Here is a 17,552-nt window from a genome sequence, read left to right on the forward strand (position 1 = left end):
GAAACAGACAAAAATTGCTGACCTCTTGGAGTTTACATTCTGGTGGTTGGGGTGGACAAACATGCAATAAAGGAAATTATACAGTATATAAAAAGTTGTTAAGAAAAAAAATAGATGAGAATTGGGAGTGGTTGTGCCAAGTTGAGGAGTAATACTTTCAACTAGGGTGGTTAGAGCAGGACTCAGTGAGAGGGCAACATTGAGCAAAGACTAAAAAAAGGTGAGAAAGGATTGTGTGTGTGTCTGGGAAAAGAGCTTCCAGCTGAGGAAGGAACCAGTGCAGGGTGCTGAGTGGAAGCGCATCTTCACAGTCTAGGAACAGAGGGGAGGCCTTGGCTCTGGGCCAGGGACTGGTGAGGAGGCAAAAGATGAGGCCAGAAAAGTTGTGGGGCTGGTGGGGCCGTTGTGCTGGGCCTGTTGGTTCCCCTGTCCCAGGCATAGTCTTAGCCAGTGGGTAGATGACAGGTAGAGTAGGTTTGAGCCGGAAGATCAGGAGTTCTGTTGTAGAGAAGATGAAGATGAGATGTCTGTAGACAGCTGGATAGAGGAGCTAGCTGCACATTAGAGCGCTTAGGTGCAGAGAGATATTTGGTTGTAGATGTAAACGTGCATATTATCACCTGCAGAAGGAATCAGTTTTATTTACAACCACTTATGTTTTGATATTTTCCTTTTACATTACTACATACATACACGCACATATTTAAAAACAGACCATATATATGTGTGTATTTATTTATTATTGAGATAGTTGTAGATTCTCACACAAATGAAATAATACTAGGAGATTCTTTGTACACTTTGCCCAGTTTCTCCACTGGTAACATTTTGTAAAACAACAGTATAATATCACATTGACATTGATATTGACACAATCCATCTCTTATTCAGACTTTTCTACTTGTATTTGTATTCATTGGGAGCAGGGGGCGGGGGGCACATTAGTTCTATACAGTTTTTCATCTATGTGGGTTCATGTATCCACTACCATAGTAGACACTGAGCAGTTCTATTCCCCAGGAAAGCCATTTGGTCCAGGACTCTTATTTGTTGGGAGATTTTTGATAACTGATTTATTTTCTTCACTAGTTATGGGTGTGTTCAAATTTTCTATTTCTTCCTGTTTGAGTTTTGGTAATGTGTGGGTGTTTAGGAATTTGTCCATTTCTTCCAGGTTGTCCAGGTTGTTGGCATATAATTTTTCATAGCATTCCCTGATAATTGCTTGTATTTCTGAGGGATTGGTTGTAATAAATCCATTTTCATTCATGATTTTATCTGTTTGGGTCCTCTCTCTTTTTGAGAAGCCTGGCTAGAGGTTTATCAGTTTTGTTTGTTTTTTCAAAAAAACCCGAACTCTTAGTTTCGTTGATCTGTTTTTTTTTTTTTTTTTTTTTTTTGATTCTATATTCATTTCTGCTCTGATCTTTATTATTTCTCTTCTTCTGCTGGGTTTGGGGTTTCTTTGCTGTTCTTCTTCTTGTTCCTTTAGGTGTGCTGTTAGATTTTGTATTTGGGGTTTTTCTTGTTTCTTGAGATAGGCCTAGATTGCAATGTATTTTCCTCCTAGGACTGCCTTTGCTGCATCCCAAAGGGTTTGGATTGTTGTGTTTTCATTTTCATTTGTTTCCATATATTTTTTAATTTCTTCTTTAATTGCCTGATTGGCCCATTCGTTCTTTAGTAGGATGTTCTTTAACCTCCATGCATTTGGAGGTTTTCCAAACCTTTTCCTGTGGTTGATTTCAAGTTTCATAGCAGTGTGATCTGAAAGTGTGCATAGTATGATCTCAATTCTTGTCTATTTATTGAGGGCTGTTTTGTGACCAGTATGTGATATATCTTGGAGAATGTTCCAGGTGCACTTGAGAAGAAAGTATATTCTTGCTGCTTTAGGATGAAAAGTTCTAAATATATCTGTCAAGTCCATCTGGTCCAGTGTATCATTCAGGGCCATTGTTTCTTTATTGATTTTCTGTCTAGATGATCCGTCCATTGTTGTAAGTGGAGTATTAAAGTCCCCTGCAATTACCACATTCTTAACAATAAGATTGCTTATGTTTGTGATTAATTGTTTTATATATTTGGGTGCTTCCGAATTTGGTGCATAGACATTTATAATTGTTAGCTCTTCCTGATGGATCGACCTCGTAATTATTATGTAATGCCCTTCTTCATCTCTTGTTACAGCCTTTAATTTAAAGTCTAGTTTGTCTGATATAAGTATGGCTACTCCAGCTTTGTTTTGGCTTCCAGTAGCATGATAAATAGTTCTGCATCCCCTTACTTTGAATCTGAAGGTGTCCTCGGGTCTAAAATGGTATCTTATAGACAGCAAATAGATGGGTCTTGTTTTTTTTTTGGTCCATTCTGATACACTGTGTCTTTTGATTGGAGCATTTAGTCCATTTACATTAAGTGTTATTATTGAAAGATAGGGGTTTAGAGTCATTGTGTTATCTGTAGGTTTCATGCTTGTACTGATGTCTCTGGTATTTGTGGTCCTTGCAACATTTCACTCACAGAGTCCCCCTTAGGATCTCTTGTAGGGCTGGTTTAGTGGTGATGAATTCCTTCAGTTTTTGTTTGGGAAAACCTTTATCTCTCCTATTCTGAATGATAGGCTTGCTGAATAAAGGATTCTTGGCTGCATATTTTTCTTGTTCATCACATTGAAGATTTCCTGTCATTCTTTTCTGGCCTGCCAAGTTTCAGTAGATAGGTCTGCTACTACCCTTATGTGTCTACCTTTGTATGGTAAGCCCCATTTATCCCTAACTGCTTTCAGAATTCTCTCTTTATCCTTGTATTTTGCCAGTTTCACTCTGATATGTTGTGCAGAAGATTGATTCAAGTTATGTCTGAGAGGAGCTCTCTGTGCCTCTTGGATTTCAGTATTTGTTTCCTTCCCCAAATTGGGGAAGTTCTCAGCTGTGATTTGTTAAAGTACACCTTCAGCCCCTTTCTCTCTCTCTCTCCTTCTCCTGGAATTCCTATGATATGGATATTGTTCTGTTTGAGTCAGTTCTCTAATTCTCCCCTTGTGATCCAGGATTTTTTTTGTCTCTCTCTCTTTTTTTATTTTAATTTTTATGTTTACTTATTTCTGAGACCGAGAGACAGAGGATGAGTGGGGGAGGGGCAGAGAGAGAGGGAGACACAGAATCCGAAGCAGGCTCCAGGCTCTGAGCTGTCAGCACAGAGCCCGACACGGGGCTCGAACTCATGAACCGTTTGATCATGACCTGAGCCGAAGTCGGTCACCCAACCGACTGAGCCACCCAGGCACCCCTCTCTTTTTTTTTTTTTTTTAAATGTTTATTTACTCTTTTTTTTTTTTTTTTTCAACGTTTATTTATTTTTGGGACAGAGAGAGACAGAGCATGAACGGGGGAGGGGCAGAGAGAGAGGGAGACACAGAATCGGAAACAGGCTCCAGGCTCTGAGCCATCAGCCCAGAGCCCGACGCGGGGCTCGAACTCACGGACCGCGAGATCGTGACCTGGCTGAAGTCGGACGCTTAACCGACTGCGCCACCCAGGCGCCCCTAAATGTTTATTTACTCTTGAAGGAGAGAGATAGAACGTGAGTGGGGGAGGGGCAGAGAGAGAGGGAGACACAGAATCTGAAGCAGGCTCCATGCTCTGAGCTGTCAGCACAGAGCCCGATGTGGGGCTCGAACTCACAATCTGTGAGATCATGACCTGAGTGAAGTTGGTTGCCCAGCCGACTGAGCCACCCAGGCGTCCCTGTCTCTCTTTTTTTCGGCTTCCTCTTTTTCCATAATTTTATCTTCTAATTCACTTATTCTCCTCTCTGCCTCTTCAGTCCATGCTGTGGCCGCCTCCATTTTATTTTGCACCTCATTTATAGCATTTTTTGTTTCATCATTACCATTTTTTAGTTCCTTGATCTCTGCAGCAATAGATTCTCTGCTGTGTTCTATGCTTTTTTCAAGCCCAGCAATTAATCTTATGACCATTATTCTAAATTCTTGTTCAGTTATATTGCTTATATCTGTTTTGATCAGTTCATTAGCTGTCATTTCTTCCTGGAATTTCTTTTGAGGAGAATTCTTCCATTTTGTCATTTTGGCTAGTTTTCTGTCCCTTACATGTTTTAAAAGCTTGTTATGTGCTCTACCCCTGCGAGCACTGCTATATTAAAGGGGGGGGTCATACACTGTCCAGGGCCTCGCCCTTCAGAAGGTGTTTTTTGGAGAGTGTTACTTGCTCTCTGTTGTTGTGACTTTGGTTATTTTATTTCCCTACTTGTAGTGGTGTTTTGGACCCTCCACCAGGTGTGCTTTGATTTGTTCCTTGGAGTAGCCCTATGGCCCGTCAGGTTGTCCTGGTGTATCCCTGGTAGCGACTCAGTCTCTTTTCCTCCCAGCTTCTTGGGGTTCAAAGTCCTTTGGCTTCAACCCTTCTTTGAGAGACGTGGGAAGTTTGGATCCCCCTACTTCTCTGCCATGTTGGTCCCTCCCTCAATACTGAGCAGTTCTAATTAATACTTGTTATAACCCTCCCATGCCCCTGTACATTACAGACAGGTAGGTAGGTAGATGGGTAGAGTTATACAGATATATAGATACATAGATTGATTTGGTTTGGTTTGGTTTTAATTAGCATTTTTTTAAGTTGTGGTAAAATACACATAACCAAATTTACCATCTTAACCATCTTTCAAGTGTGTAATTCAGTACTGTTATGTGTGTTCACAGTATTGAGTAACCAAGCTCCAGAACTTTTTCATCTTGCCAAACTAAAACTATATACCCATTAAGCAACAACTCCCCATTCTCCGTCCCCCAGCCCCTGGCAACCATCTTTCTGTCTTTATAAATTTGACTGCTTTAGAGACCTCATATAAGGGGCATCATACATTATCTGTGTTTCTGTGACTAGCTTATGTTAATTACCATAATATTTGCAAGGTTCATCCACTTTGTAGAATGCGTTAGAATCTCTTAAGGCTGAATAATATTCCATTGTATATATGCACCACAGTTTGCTTATCCATTCACCCATCACTGGACACTTACACTGCTTCTACTTCTTAGCTATTGTGAATATTGCTATTATGAACATGGGTGTACAATATCTCCTCAAGACCGTGCTTTCAATTCTTTTGGATAAATACCCAGAAGTAGAATTGCTGGATCATGGGTAATCCTATTTTTAATTTTTTAAGGAATGTCCATACTGTCTTAAAAGCAGATGTCCCATTTTACACTCCCACCAGCAATGCACAGGATTCCAATTTCTACACATCTCCACCAGCACTTGTTACTTTCTCTGTCTCTTGTTAATAGTAGTCAACCTAATAGATGTGATAATCTCATTCTGGTTTTGATTTGCATTTTTGTGGTAGCAAATGATGTTGAGCATCTTTTTATATGCTTATTGGCCATTTGTACATCATCTTTGGAGAAATATCTGTTCAAGTCCTTTGCCCATTTTTGAATGGGTTTTTCTGTTTTCTGTCATTGAGCTTTCTCTATATTTCTGGACATTTAATCCCTCATCAGATTATGTGGTTTACAAATATTTTCTCCCATTTTGTGGGTTGCCTTTTTATTCTGTTGATAGTATCCTTTGGTGGGCAAAAAGGTTTTAATTTTCAAGAAGTCCAGTTTGTCTATTTTTTTTCCTCTTAATTCCTGTGTCTTTGATATCATGTCTAAGAAAACATTGCCATATCTAGTGTCATGAAGCTTTCCCCCATGTTTTCTTCTGAAAGTCTTATAGTGTTAGGTTTTATATTTGAGTCCTTGACCCATTTTGAGTTAATTTCTGTATATGGTATAAGGTTCCAGCTTCATTCTTTTGCAGGCAGATGTTCATTTTTTCCAGCACCATTTGTTGATAAAACTGTCCCTTTCCCATTGACTGGTCTTGGCACCCTTGTTGAAAATCACTTGACCACATATGCAAGTGTTTATTTCTAGGCTCTCTATTCTGCCACACTGGTCTATTTATCTGTCTTCATGCCAGTAACACACTGTTTTGATTACTGTAGCTTTGTAGTCAGTTTTGAGATCAGGAAGCATTAAGACTCCAGCTTTGTTCTTTTCCAAGATTCTTTTGGCTATTTGGTGTCCCATGACATTCCATAAGAATTATAGGATGGGTTTTTCTATTTCTCCAATAATGTCATTGCAATTTTTTGTTTTGTGTGTGTGTGTGTGTGCATGTTTTTTTTTTTTTTTTCAAGTAAATGCAGGGCTGAAACTCATAACCCCAAGATCAAGAGTTGCACACTCGACCAACTGAGCCAGCCAGACACCCCTGTCCTTGCAGTTCTGTTAGGGATTGAATTAAATCTGTAGAATTTTGGGTATTGTTGACATCTTAGCAGAATTAAGTCTTTCAGTTCATGAACACAATATGTCTTTCCATTTATTTCTGTCTTTAATTTCTTTCAGCGCTGTTTTCTAGTTTTCACTGTACAGCTCTTTGGCCCCCTTGGTTATGTTGATTTCTAAGTATTTTTTTATTCTGTTTTAAATGGAATTGTTTTCTTGGTTCTGTTTTGTATTTTTCACTGTTAAATGTATAGAAATGCAACTAAGTTTGTTGATTTTGTGTCATTCAGTTTTACTAAATTCATCTATTCTGTGGAATCATCAAGGTTTTCTATATAGTAGATCATGTCCTTTGCACCCATCTTATATTTTAATATTGTTTTGTAACTTTTTTCACTTAATAAATGTTTCAAACATTTCCCCATGTTTCATTTTTAGTTACAGATTTACCAAAATTTGTTAAAACCAGGTATTAATGGACTATACAGGAGAGAAGTGATTCCAGGAACAATGTGTATTGGGTGAAAACCTCAAATTCCCCCAAGCTTCCATTTCAGCAGGGCATGCTCACATCACAGATGTATCATTGGATCTGCCTCGTGAGCTGTCAGAGCATAAAGGCTCGAAGACAGGAGCCCAAACCAAAGGTCTGAAGGCCACTGAGAGGGCCGGCTACTCTCATTTGGGCCCTTCCTGCTGCTCTCTGGCCATTGCTCTTTGTTTGGACTTTAAGTTCCACATGTGGGCTCCTCCAGGAATCTTTTCCTCTGTTGCAAGGGAGGAGGATTCTACCTTACCACACCTGGTCAGAATCCAGCTTCTGAGATTGACTCTTTATTCCTGCTATATGCAGAATAATATTCCTGCTATATGCAGACTGTGCTGCAGTCATCAGATCAGCAACCCCAGGCAGGGGACAGGGGCCAACTGTCATGGCTCCGTGGAGAGAGTGACAACAGGGTATTGTATGTGGTCTGAGGAGGGGTGCAAGAAGGTGTCCAGGAGGGGGGACCTGGAAGCAGAGCCCCAAGGAGAATGGACTTTAGTGGGTGTGCAGGGAGAGGATGCTGGCCGTTGTCATTCAGAGGATGTGACATTGCTTGGCAGCTCTAGGATCCAGGGAATGGATTACTTTCTCTTTTGTCTCTGTCACAGTACAAAGAAAGATGGAATGCAGGAGGCAGTTGGGAATTCATCTTTATCATTGTGCTGTGCCACAGTAAGGGTTTTCTAACTAGTCAGGCCATAGATCCTTTTCCTCAGCTGTACCTCAAAGCCCTTTAGAAAAAAGGAGGTCTGTTTCTACTGAGGGAATGTGAACCACTGTTTTTCTTGGACTGAAGAATCTAGTGCTAAAAGGAGGTAGGGAGCCAGCACTATGTTCGTGCCTTTGTGTAGGTGCACTACCGTATTTCTTCCGCTTTGTGGCACATCTCTACAAAAGCAAACATGGTGCCCATTACCTCAGTCACACCTTTCACCAAAGCACATCTTGATCTCACAAATGTTCACGTGTGAAATGTGACATCTTCAAAGCAATGTGACATGGCCTCTTAATCTCTCTCAGAAGGTGCTTGTAAGGGTGACTGTGTCTTCCCCATTGTTCTGATTAAATAACTTATGAGCAATAGGGCTGAGAATTCCACCAAGGTGCATTCATTGCTCTAACCCAGGCCTATTTCCAGCCCTCAGTTCTGTCTTCCCTTGGAGCCTTAAGGCCCCCTCCAGCTTAACAGTTCCCTCCAGTCTTAACAAAAGCCCATTCCATACAGCTTTGTGGAGCTGAAATGTGAATCTGATCGTGGCATTCCTTTGCTTCAGAGATAGCTATAGAAGATGGTCTGCTTTCCACAGTGGTGCCTTGCTGGGCCCTGCCCCTCTCCCAAGCCTCCTTTCTCTCCACACTCTGCAGCAGCTTGTCAGGCTTATTCTGCATTTCATGCCATATCCCCTCTGCCTGACATTCCCTTCCCTCCTCTTCTGGCTGACTTCTCCTCAACCTTTGGGACTCACTTCAATTGTGATTTCTGTAGGAAGGCCAAGCTTAGGTAGCATTCCACCTGTGCAGACATCCATCACTAGGAGCTTCCTGAGTGCAGAGCTGAGCCATTCACAGCTTTACTTTCCCTCGACTTAGTCCAGTAGCAGGCTCATAGCAGACAACCACCAAGGTGGATGGATGAGAAAACATCCTATTGATACTATGAGTGGGTTAGTGGTCAAGACGAGTACCTGTGCAACAGAGCCCCTCTGCTAAGGTAGCCTCTACTCTGAGTGTTCTTGGGGAGTCAGGCTTGTCTTTGGCTTGCACTTAAGTGATTTTGATGTACTTCTTGAGGGGACATACAATGTCTCATATACTTAAGGAACTGAAAAGCACTCCTATAGTCAGGTGGATACTCCTCCCTGATGGCCTTCTCAAGACTGTCGCTGAGTCAGCTAGAACTTTTTTGGTGAAAATGACAAGTATGCAGATCCAGTTACCTTAGGCAGAAAAGTGAATGAATTAGCATTTTGAGTAGTCTCTTGTATAAAAAACTATCCCCAAAACCTGCTGGCTTAAAACAGTAGCTGTTTTATTATTTATTTGTGATTGTGAAACCTGGCCAGGCCCAGCAGGGACAGCTCAACTTAGTTCTGCATAGAATCTGCTGGGGTGGCTAGAGCAGCTTGGGGCCAGAACAGGTCAGTCTGGGTCCTGTGCCAGGGCCTTGATTCTCACTGTTGTCTGGGTTCTTTGACCCTTTTTATGTGGCCAGCTTGGAGGTCTCTACATGGTGGTCTCAGGGTACTTTAACTTCTCACATGGCAGCTTCTCCAGAAGTCAAAAGTTGAACTGGACCTGTTTGAGGCTTAAGCTCAGAACTAGAACAGCATCACTTCAGTCACATTCTGTTAAAACAGGTCAGAGAGCCAGCCCAAATTCAAGGAGAGGAAAACACACAAGGGCAGGAGTCCTGGGGAAATGTGGTTCAGTAGTGCCTAATCAGATAGCTGCCTCCCCCGGCCTGTGGGACTGAGGTGTCTGGGGTGATCAGTGCTCAGTATAGCAAGTCCAAGGCCAAGCCCAGGTCATCGGGACTAGTTGTGCACATATGCATAGCTCTCACTGGTGCTCTGTCTCTCTACTTCACCTTTCATCTGTAGGCTTTAAATCACTTCCCTGCAGGCAGTGTCATCCTAGCCCTCCAGCATCTCCAGGAGTATCCCCTCCTAGCTTCTCCTGGAGAAGTACATTTCCATACTTGAATCTCAGGCTCTGGAAAAAGCAGCTTGTGTGGCCTTGGGCAACTTTCCTAACTTGTGTGCCTCAGTTTCCCCCTCTGTCAAATGAGGATGTCAGAACTATCTACTTCACAGGACACTGTGAAACTTAGAGAATATCCTGGGCTGTGCTGCCTGCAGGGCTTGAGTGGCACATCAGATGCTCATTAGAGCATGTCATGGACTGGGAAGAAGAGGTCCACAGGGCTTACCCCAGTGTGACTCTGCCTCTCCTGGAAGGAGTAGCTGGCTGGTACCTCCAAGGACTGGCCCATTGCAGCTTCCTGGGAGGTCCTGAGTAGAGATGGTGGTGCTAAGGGGGTTGGCACTCCTCGCCAGTGTCCTCACCATACTGGGAGACATCTGCTCTTCTGAATTTCACGAAGCTCTTAGTGGTACTAATCGTCGCCTTCCTCTGGTGTCTAGCAGGACTCTGAACCTCACTTAGTCTCAGCAGTAAGTGCCATGGTCTGCACAGCCTGGGCCCAGAGCCCCTACTGTCCTTTCTTGTTTCTTGAGGCTTCCCTATCAGGCATTTGTCATGGCCCAGATGGGCAAGAAATCCACCTTCTTGCTACTGCTTCCCTCCCAGGTCCTCAGCCTGTGGAAAAGTGTGGCACATTCTCAGCAGCAGCATTTCAGGCTCTCTGGCTTAGCACACCTGGCAGCCACCTGACCCAGGAAGGGTGTGGTGTGCCAGTGTAGTTGTGAGTGCACAGGCACAGGGGTACCAGTTTGAGCATTCCCAGTCCTTCTCACCTGTGTTCTCAGCACCTGCCTTCTTTTACCTACTGTATATTGTTTTCTGGATTCTTCTTTTGAAGATGAAGATGGGACTAATTAGGGTCTGCCATCTAGACTATGGAAGAACAACTTGCAATAACTCTTTCTCCTCATGCCCCCGGAGTGTGCTCCACTGCTGATTCTGGCTCCTTCAAAGCTATAAGAGTACCGAGCTGTGTTGGGGCTTGTCTTGGGAACCCTTGGAGTAAAAGCTCAGATCAGACCAGGGCTGAATTTCCTATATGTTTGGGACAGCTTTGAGTATGCATGTGCTCTAGGAAGGCGATCGGTAGCCAATTGGCTAAGTTTCACCTTTCACTGTAGAGCTCCGATTCTTGAGTATGTACCTGGAGGTGACCGAGGGTCTCAGGGACCAGACTGGAGCTGCCAGTATGATGTCAGGGGCTTGTAGCAGGCTGTGTTGTCTTGGATTTCAGTAAGTAGAAGAGACGAAATAACATGTAATGTGATTTCCAACTTTCCTAGGGTTTCTCCTTGTTCTCTGAGACAAAATGGGTCCCTTGCATTTGGCACACCTGCTTGATACTGGCCTTGCACAGCTGTGTTCCCCACTACCACATGACAAGAAAGAGACCACATTTCCCTTTGTTTTGTGGAAGCTCAGGCTCAATTTGCCTGTAGGGGTATGGCTATCCAGAAGAAGGTAAGGTGAGCTGGCTGTTTCTTGGGGCCCATGCTGGCCATTGCCTTTTTGAGTACCAATATTTTATTTTCTACACTTAGGCACTAGCCCTAGCAGGATTTTGAGCTCTTAGGCAGCCACCACCTGCCTCTGCCCTGCCCCTCCCTGCCTGCACTTGCCACCATGTGATTCTAGAGCTGGTAACCCTCGTTCTGGTGTCCATGCCAACTCCTCTTGGGTAACAGAGACAAAGCATGCTCAACTAAGATACTCCTCAGCAATAGCACCTTGACTATATCAGTGATTGCTGGTATTCATCATGCATCTAATTTGTCACTAACCAAATGTTACTGAGCCACCACTCACCAGACCTATGCTAGAAGCTGAGAATGTGGTAACGAACACGGCAACAATTGACATGCCACTCTTACCATGAAAGCAGATGAGGGAGCCAGACAAATGCCCACAGGCCCCAGGCCCCAGGAATACTTCTAGTCTGCTGGGTTTCAAGCTGTCACGACGCCTTTGCCAGTCTGGTCCACCAAGCTATAGCTAGCTACCTAGCTTCATGGGCTCCTGGTAGGGTCTGCACCCTGCACTCTAGGAGCTAGTAGCTATAGTCCTTCCCCCTAGACAGACTGAACATCTGGTTGAATGAGGGCTCATCCTGTAGAGGAAGTTCAGCCAGAGGAGATGCTGAGAATGCTGACTTTCCATGGACTTTGACGCAGCACAAATGTATAGGAGGTCTTTTGGAATCAGAAGCATGATGAGGGAAGTGATGCGTGTGATCGCAGTCAGCTACTGGTCCTACCCAGCTGTCAGTGAAGCAAAAAGGCCAGGGTGCTTTATGTGTCCAGGCTGTCAGCCAAGTGCAGATCCATGAGATGGGGAGATGGCTGGAGGTATAGCCGTTGTGACTCAGCTGTTGTCGTGACCTGCTCATAGCCTTTACAACTGTGTGTCCTCAGAAGGTGGCCAGCTCTTGTCTGCTGGACATTTGTGCAAGTGCCCAGGCGATCTGTGGACTCAGTTGTTCTAGTGACAGAATGCTTTGTGCCACTTTTAGACTAAGCTATTTAATGTCACTTGGAGAGTCTTCCAGCAGTTTATACTTTAACTGAAACTGTTAGATCACTCCACCCTTACAGATAATTTATCAACAGCCTATTATTTTTTCCTAGGAGCAGTGATTAAAGATATTACTCAGATAACCACCATTTCAAAATTTTTGACTCTGTTGATATTGTCCAATGAATACAAGCCAAGGTAGACGTTGTGTGTGTGTGTTTTTTTCTTTGTTTCTAGGCAAGCCAATTTTTTCAGTTGATATTCACCCTGACGGGACCAAGTTCGCAACTGGAGGACAAGGTACGTTCACAGAGTAACAGAGGGAGTACTCACAGCCCTGCCACCTTACTCTGCTTCTCCTGGTTGTCCACTGAGCTGAAAATAGAACACTTCTGTTTTTCAGTATGGATAAGATTCCATTTAAAATGTATAATTATAATCTATTATCTGAATAGGTTAAATAAAAATTCTTTTTTGGCTCTAGTGTGCTTGCTCTGTATAAATACTTTGATAGTGGGTGTATCTTTTTAATTCCTATTCATTGGGCTAATATTAAAATCAGTTTGCATCCCCAAGCCCCAACTTATTGAACACGGAGAGTGGCAGGTGGTCCCGGGGGTAGAGCCCCAGTCCCAGAGGCTAAGGTTGGTTCCTCATCTTTGTTCTGGCCACACTTGCTCATCTGAAAAGGAGGAGGAGGTGACTGAACTATGGAGGTAGTCGTGTAGTTATTAGGCCCATTTTCTGGGTTCAGAGGAATTTGGCTGAGTTAGAGAACAAGTATGCTGTAGGCAAGTAAAATGCCCATGCCATTTGAAAATACGGTCCATAGCATTGTCAGTGTACTACATTCAGTGTTGCGGTGTCACAATAATAGCCCTGCTAAGAAAGACAGTCATTTATCAGGCCACTACACCAAGATATATATATGGTGGCATAAAATAGCATTCCCAGAGCCCAGTCCCTGGTAGCTTCACCCCAGAGCAGTGTCTTTCTCTGGCCAGCGACTCCCTGGATAAGAGTGCTTCTGTGAGTTCCAGGTCCTCAGGCTGGGTGCTGCAGAGTGGGCTGTCTATAGACTTCCTGCTGCAGGGGTATGCAGGGAGGTCTTGATTTCCTTCCTGCATGCTGTGGGCTGCACCCAGATGGTGCCCATGATGTCACCTACAGCCACTGGACTAAGCTGAGGGACTGGGTTTTTTCCTCATCCATAAGAAGAGGCATACCTTCCCACCCTCCTCAATAGAGTAAGGTGAAGAAGAGCTGTTTAGGAAATATTTTTACATAGTGGCCAATAGGCAGTTTCAGGTATGCCTTATGGTAATTCTTATCTGTCCATTCGTAGGCATTTAGTGGTTTTTACTCCTCTAAACTAGTTCAATGAGGGGCTAGACTTTTCATTAGGTATCAGTAATGGAAAGCTTAGAAAGAAAAATCATTGCCAAGATGCACACATAAATTTTTTAGCAGAATACTGTATCACTTTATAACACTAGAACAGTAAATGCCCTCTTTCAGTTGATCTCCCATTTGCAGGTGAAAGCAAAGGGCAGATAAGGTAATGAACCTTTTTTCCTATGTTCAGGGCACATTTCATTCAGCCATGGAACCAGGCAACATCTGGAAAGGGACCGAAGTACCAACAGGGATGTGCTGCTATCCTTGGGTCCTGAAAGGGTCCTGGGACATCAACTTTTCCAGCTCTTCATCTTACAGATGAGGAATCTGGGTCTTGGGCCTGGATGAGGACCTTCTGGGAGTCTGGAGAGATCTGTGTTAGAGGCCAGACCAGACCTCAGTGCCCTTCTGTTTTTTAGTGCAGAGTTCTTTTCAAAGTCAGGTTGGCCTCAGCCTACTACTAAATCCACATCGGTTTTGATCCCCGTAAACACTTGTTTTCTTCATCTTTTCCATATATTAGTAATGCAAATTTAGTCTTCTCCAATCTAGTCCATTATGGTTTATGAAAGCTAAATGAGGACTGTGTCTCAGAGTTAATATCAAATTTCTACTTATTGCACATTGAATTATTTTTGTTCCTTCATTCCAGGACAGGATTCTGGGAAGGTTGTGATCTGGAATATGTCTCCAGTCCTCCAGGAGGATGACGAGAAGGATGAAAATATTCCCAAGATGCTTTGCCAGATGGACAATCACTTAGGTATTACAGAGTGGCCCTTTGCAGGCTTTGCGTGTTGGCAGAGTGCCCAAGGTTAGCACATGTGTTTGTAATTAGAAAGATAAGGCCCCGTGCGGCGGTAACTCCCCTCGGCCTGCTGTCTGAAGGCACAGATGTTGGCTGCACACCTGGGTGAGTTATTCGGCAGAAGACTCGGCCCGCCCACAGAACCATCTTTGGACAGTCTGCAGGTACCTCTGGTGATTTCCTGCTCATGAGTCGTTACTGCCTGATACCATGGGGCTTTGGGGCCAGCGACCTGGAAGCAGTAGGGTTCTGGGGAAGGGTGTATTAAAGACAACTCACCAAAATGTCTCAAGATTGCCACTGTGTCACTCTGAAGCCCTCTACCAGGACCCTTTTGTTGGTCAGACAGTGTTGTGGTTTCCTTTCCTACATTTAGCACCTTAGTTTCCTGCCTCTGAGCAACAGGGTGACTGTATCTGGCTCTGGTTTCCAACCCAGTTGCCTCCCCGGAGATGCTCCGTTAACAGTTATGTCCTCCCTTCCTTGACTCTGTGTGTTCTTGCTCTCCCATCTGTCTCTCAGTGCCCTCTGACGTGGAGTACAAGTCACAGGCAAGCCGTTTGTGGGCTACAACTTGGATAGTGTCCCTTGTATTGCAGGGCTCCCAAAGGCCCAGCTGTGAGTTGCTCTAACCCATTAGGGGCCAAGGAAGCATTTCTGCTGGTCTTAATTTATAAGTGCAGAACCAGTCAACCTGCAGTGCTGACAAGTTTGGAAAATCCAAATTTAAAAGGGCTACAGATGGGATGAAGTCAGAGATTTATGCTCTAACAGGCTGCTCCCCTGAAAGTTTTGGGAAGGGCATCTCAGTCTTTTTAGTACTTGCCCTCATTTTAAGAATTCTCCCTGCTAAGAAACATATCTCATCATGAGACAGCCCTTTTGAAATAATGAGATTTAGTTATCAATTTTCATGGAAACTTACCTTCTCCTATTGACTGGTTGATCCAGCACTAACACTTTTCAGGTTGTGCAGAGTGTCGCCCTCCAAACTCTGTCCTGGTCATTTGTTATTACAACACAAGTAGAATAGTATTTGAACTGGATTGTTCTTCTGGGGCTTACCCACAGTGGATGCCTTGAATAGTTGAGACAGAGTAGGTTTTATAAACCCTTTGCATCTTGCCAGACTCTGCATAAAGCAAATGGGCGTGACTATTGGATTTTCATCACCCTATTTTTTTTTCTTCCCAGCATGTGTGAACTGTGTGCGGTGGTCAAACAGTGGGATGTATTTAGCTTCTGGGGGAGATGACAAACTGATTATGGTGTGGAAACGGGCTACGTAAGCATCATTTTCCTTTCTTCACATTTTATTTTTAGAAGCTTCTTGGCTGGTCTTAATCACAGTCACCTTTTCCCACTCTGGCACTGAAGTCCATAGAGCTCCAACTTCCTGAGTAGCAGGAAGACACGTAGGCCAGGAGTAGCTGGGGCCTGACCAGGGTGTCAGGAGGCCACCTCCCTGCCTGGAGACCTGCTCAGTCACCCCCTTACAGGGCTGCAGAGTTTCTACCTGAAAAGCTCATCCTGTCCATTGCTGATGTTGGTGGTTTTGTTTGTTTTGTTTTCCAAATGAAATTTTCCAACATACAACATAGGTAAACATCAAGGTGCTCTGATGGAATTTGGGGGAGGGGACCCAGAGCCCACCCTCTTTGCCATTCACCTCATTCTCTGTCAGCCTCACCCTGGGATAGTAAGGAGTACCCCTTCAAAGTCCTGCTCTGTACCCACAATGAACTAACCATCACCTAGAAAACATTTTCTTTAAACCTAGACTGAGTCTCTCAGGGTGGGTCCTGGGACTCTGTTTCATAACCAGCTCCCCAGGTAACTCTGGGGGCTAGTCAGACTAGGGAACCAGACCCTAGCCCACTGCCTAGCCAAAGTGGCCCCATGGACATGGCCATGAGAGCAAAGGCATGCTGTCTCCTTTGGTCCACTCGGTGAACTTTTTCTGTGGGTCTATAAGAGTTCTATGGGAGCAAAGGATGTTAACAGAGGCTCTGTGCATCAATGGTGTTAACACCACCTTCATGGGGACCCACCCAACTGCTCACATGGCAGGAGCTATGAGTGCTTTCCAAGAGGGCTTTAAAAAGGCTGTTGGTTTTGCGGCTTTAGTCAACATAAATAACATATTTAGTATATAATTTGGAAATCTGAAAAAAATATATAAAAGAAAATCACCATCCCACCACCTGAAGAAAGCCAAAGTTAATATTTTGGTATTTTTTGTGTGTCTTAACCATTTTCCACGCATAGATGATACCCATGTTACATGTATTCTTTTTCTTTACATACTGATATCTAGCATATTGTATAAGATGTCCTGTGGCCTGCTTTTTTCACTTAATTATATATGGTGAACATTTCACCATGCAGTGGATAGTCTTTTACCTCAAGATTTGTGATGGCTATTTGGTATTTCATAAAGTACATGGAACATAACTTACCTAATCAGCCTCTGTTGTTCACCAATTCAATGCTTTCCAGCCATTGTCTGGTTTTGCTTTGTTCTGTCTGCCATGATAAGCTGTGCTGCAGTGAGCATCTCTGTGCAGTGCCTAGAGCATGCCTGGAGTGCCTTTCTGACTCCTCTTTCACACAGGTACATCGGCCCCAGCACTGTGTTCGGCTCCAGTGGTAAGCTTGCCAACGTGGAGCAGTGGCGATGTGTCTCTATCCTCCGGAGTCACTCAGGCGGTGAGTGGGGCTGCCTGTTGGGGTGGGCGGCCCTGGCAGCTGTCTGAAATCAGCAGCAGCACCTCCACGGCCCCCGTGGACTGTTTTGGTCCTTAAAGCAGCCTTGCGTCTGGGCCGTCCCTCCCCATCACCATCGGTCACACCCAGCCTGTCCCTCAAGGTCTGTGCAGTTACCATCCCCACTGCCTGCCTCCAGCTGCATTCAGTGCCCCCACTCCTGCCCTCATGGGGTATATGTTTATATCTTCAATGTAGAATCCCCACGTTCTGCTGTTTTTCCTGGTGAACTGAATCACTACCTTCATCAGTGGATCACTAAGTCTGTAAGCACACTTTATTTATTCCACAGAAACGAGCACACATAAAAAGGGCCTCAAGGAAAAGTTTTTCACTTGACCTTGAGTAATTTCGCAAAATGTTTAATAGATTTGGAATGGAAAGGGACAGATTTGGACTGAAGAGGAAGAAGGGCGGTCAATAGCTGTCATAAGCCATGTGCTGTACACTCAGATGCCAGGGATACTAGAGGGACTATACCTCAGAATAGAAGCCTGTGGTCTTGCCCAAGA

At 44.0% G+C, this 17,552-nt stretch overlaps 1 protein-coding gene across 4 annotated transcripts in view; it reads left to right on the forward strand.

The window, feature by feature from the left end:
* The window catches only part of HIRA (histone cell cycle regulator), a 93,294-nt gene that overhangs the window by 9,142 nt on the left and 66,600 nt on the right, over positions 1–17,552 (forward strand). For 2 of the 4 annotated variants that reach the window (XM_086682260.1, XM_086682262.1), the window contains exons 2-5: positions 12,306–12,368; positions 14,119–14,229; positions 15,469–15,559; positions 16,889–16,983. In XM_086682260.1, the coding sequence (XP_086538386.1) occupies positions 12,306–12,368; positions 14,119–14,229; positions 15,469–15,559; positions 16,889–16,983 (360 nt within the window). The other 2 variants (XM_086682263.1, XM_086682261.1) reach the window with 2 other exon arrangements.

Source organism: Puma concolor, chromosome D3, assembly GCF_028749965.1.
Source record: "Puma concolor isolate L17-30 chromosome D3, mPumCon1.1.hap2, whole genome shotgun sequence".
Lineage (NCBI taxonomy): Eukaryota > Metazoa > Chordata > Mammalia > Carnivora > Felidae > Puma > Puma concolor.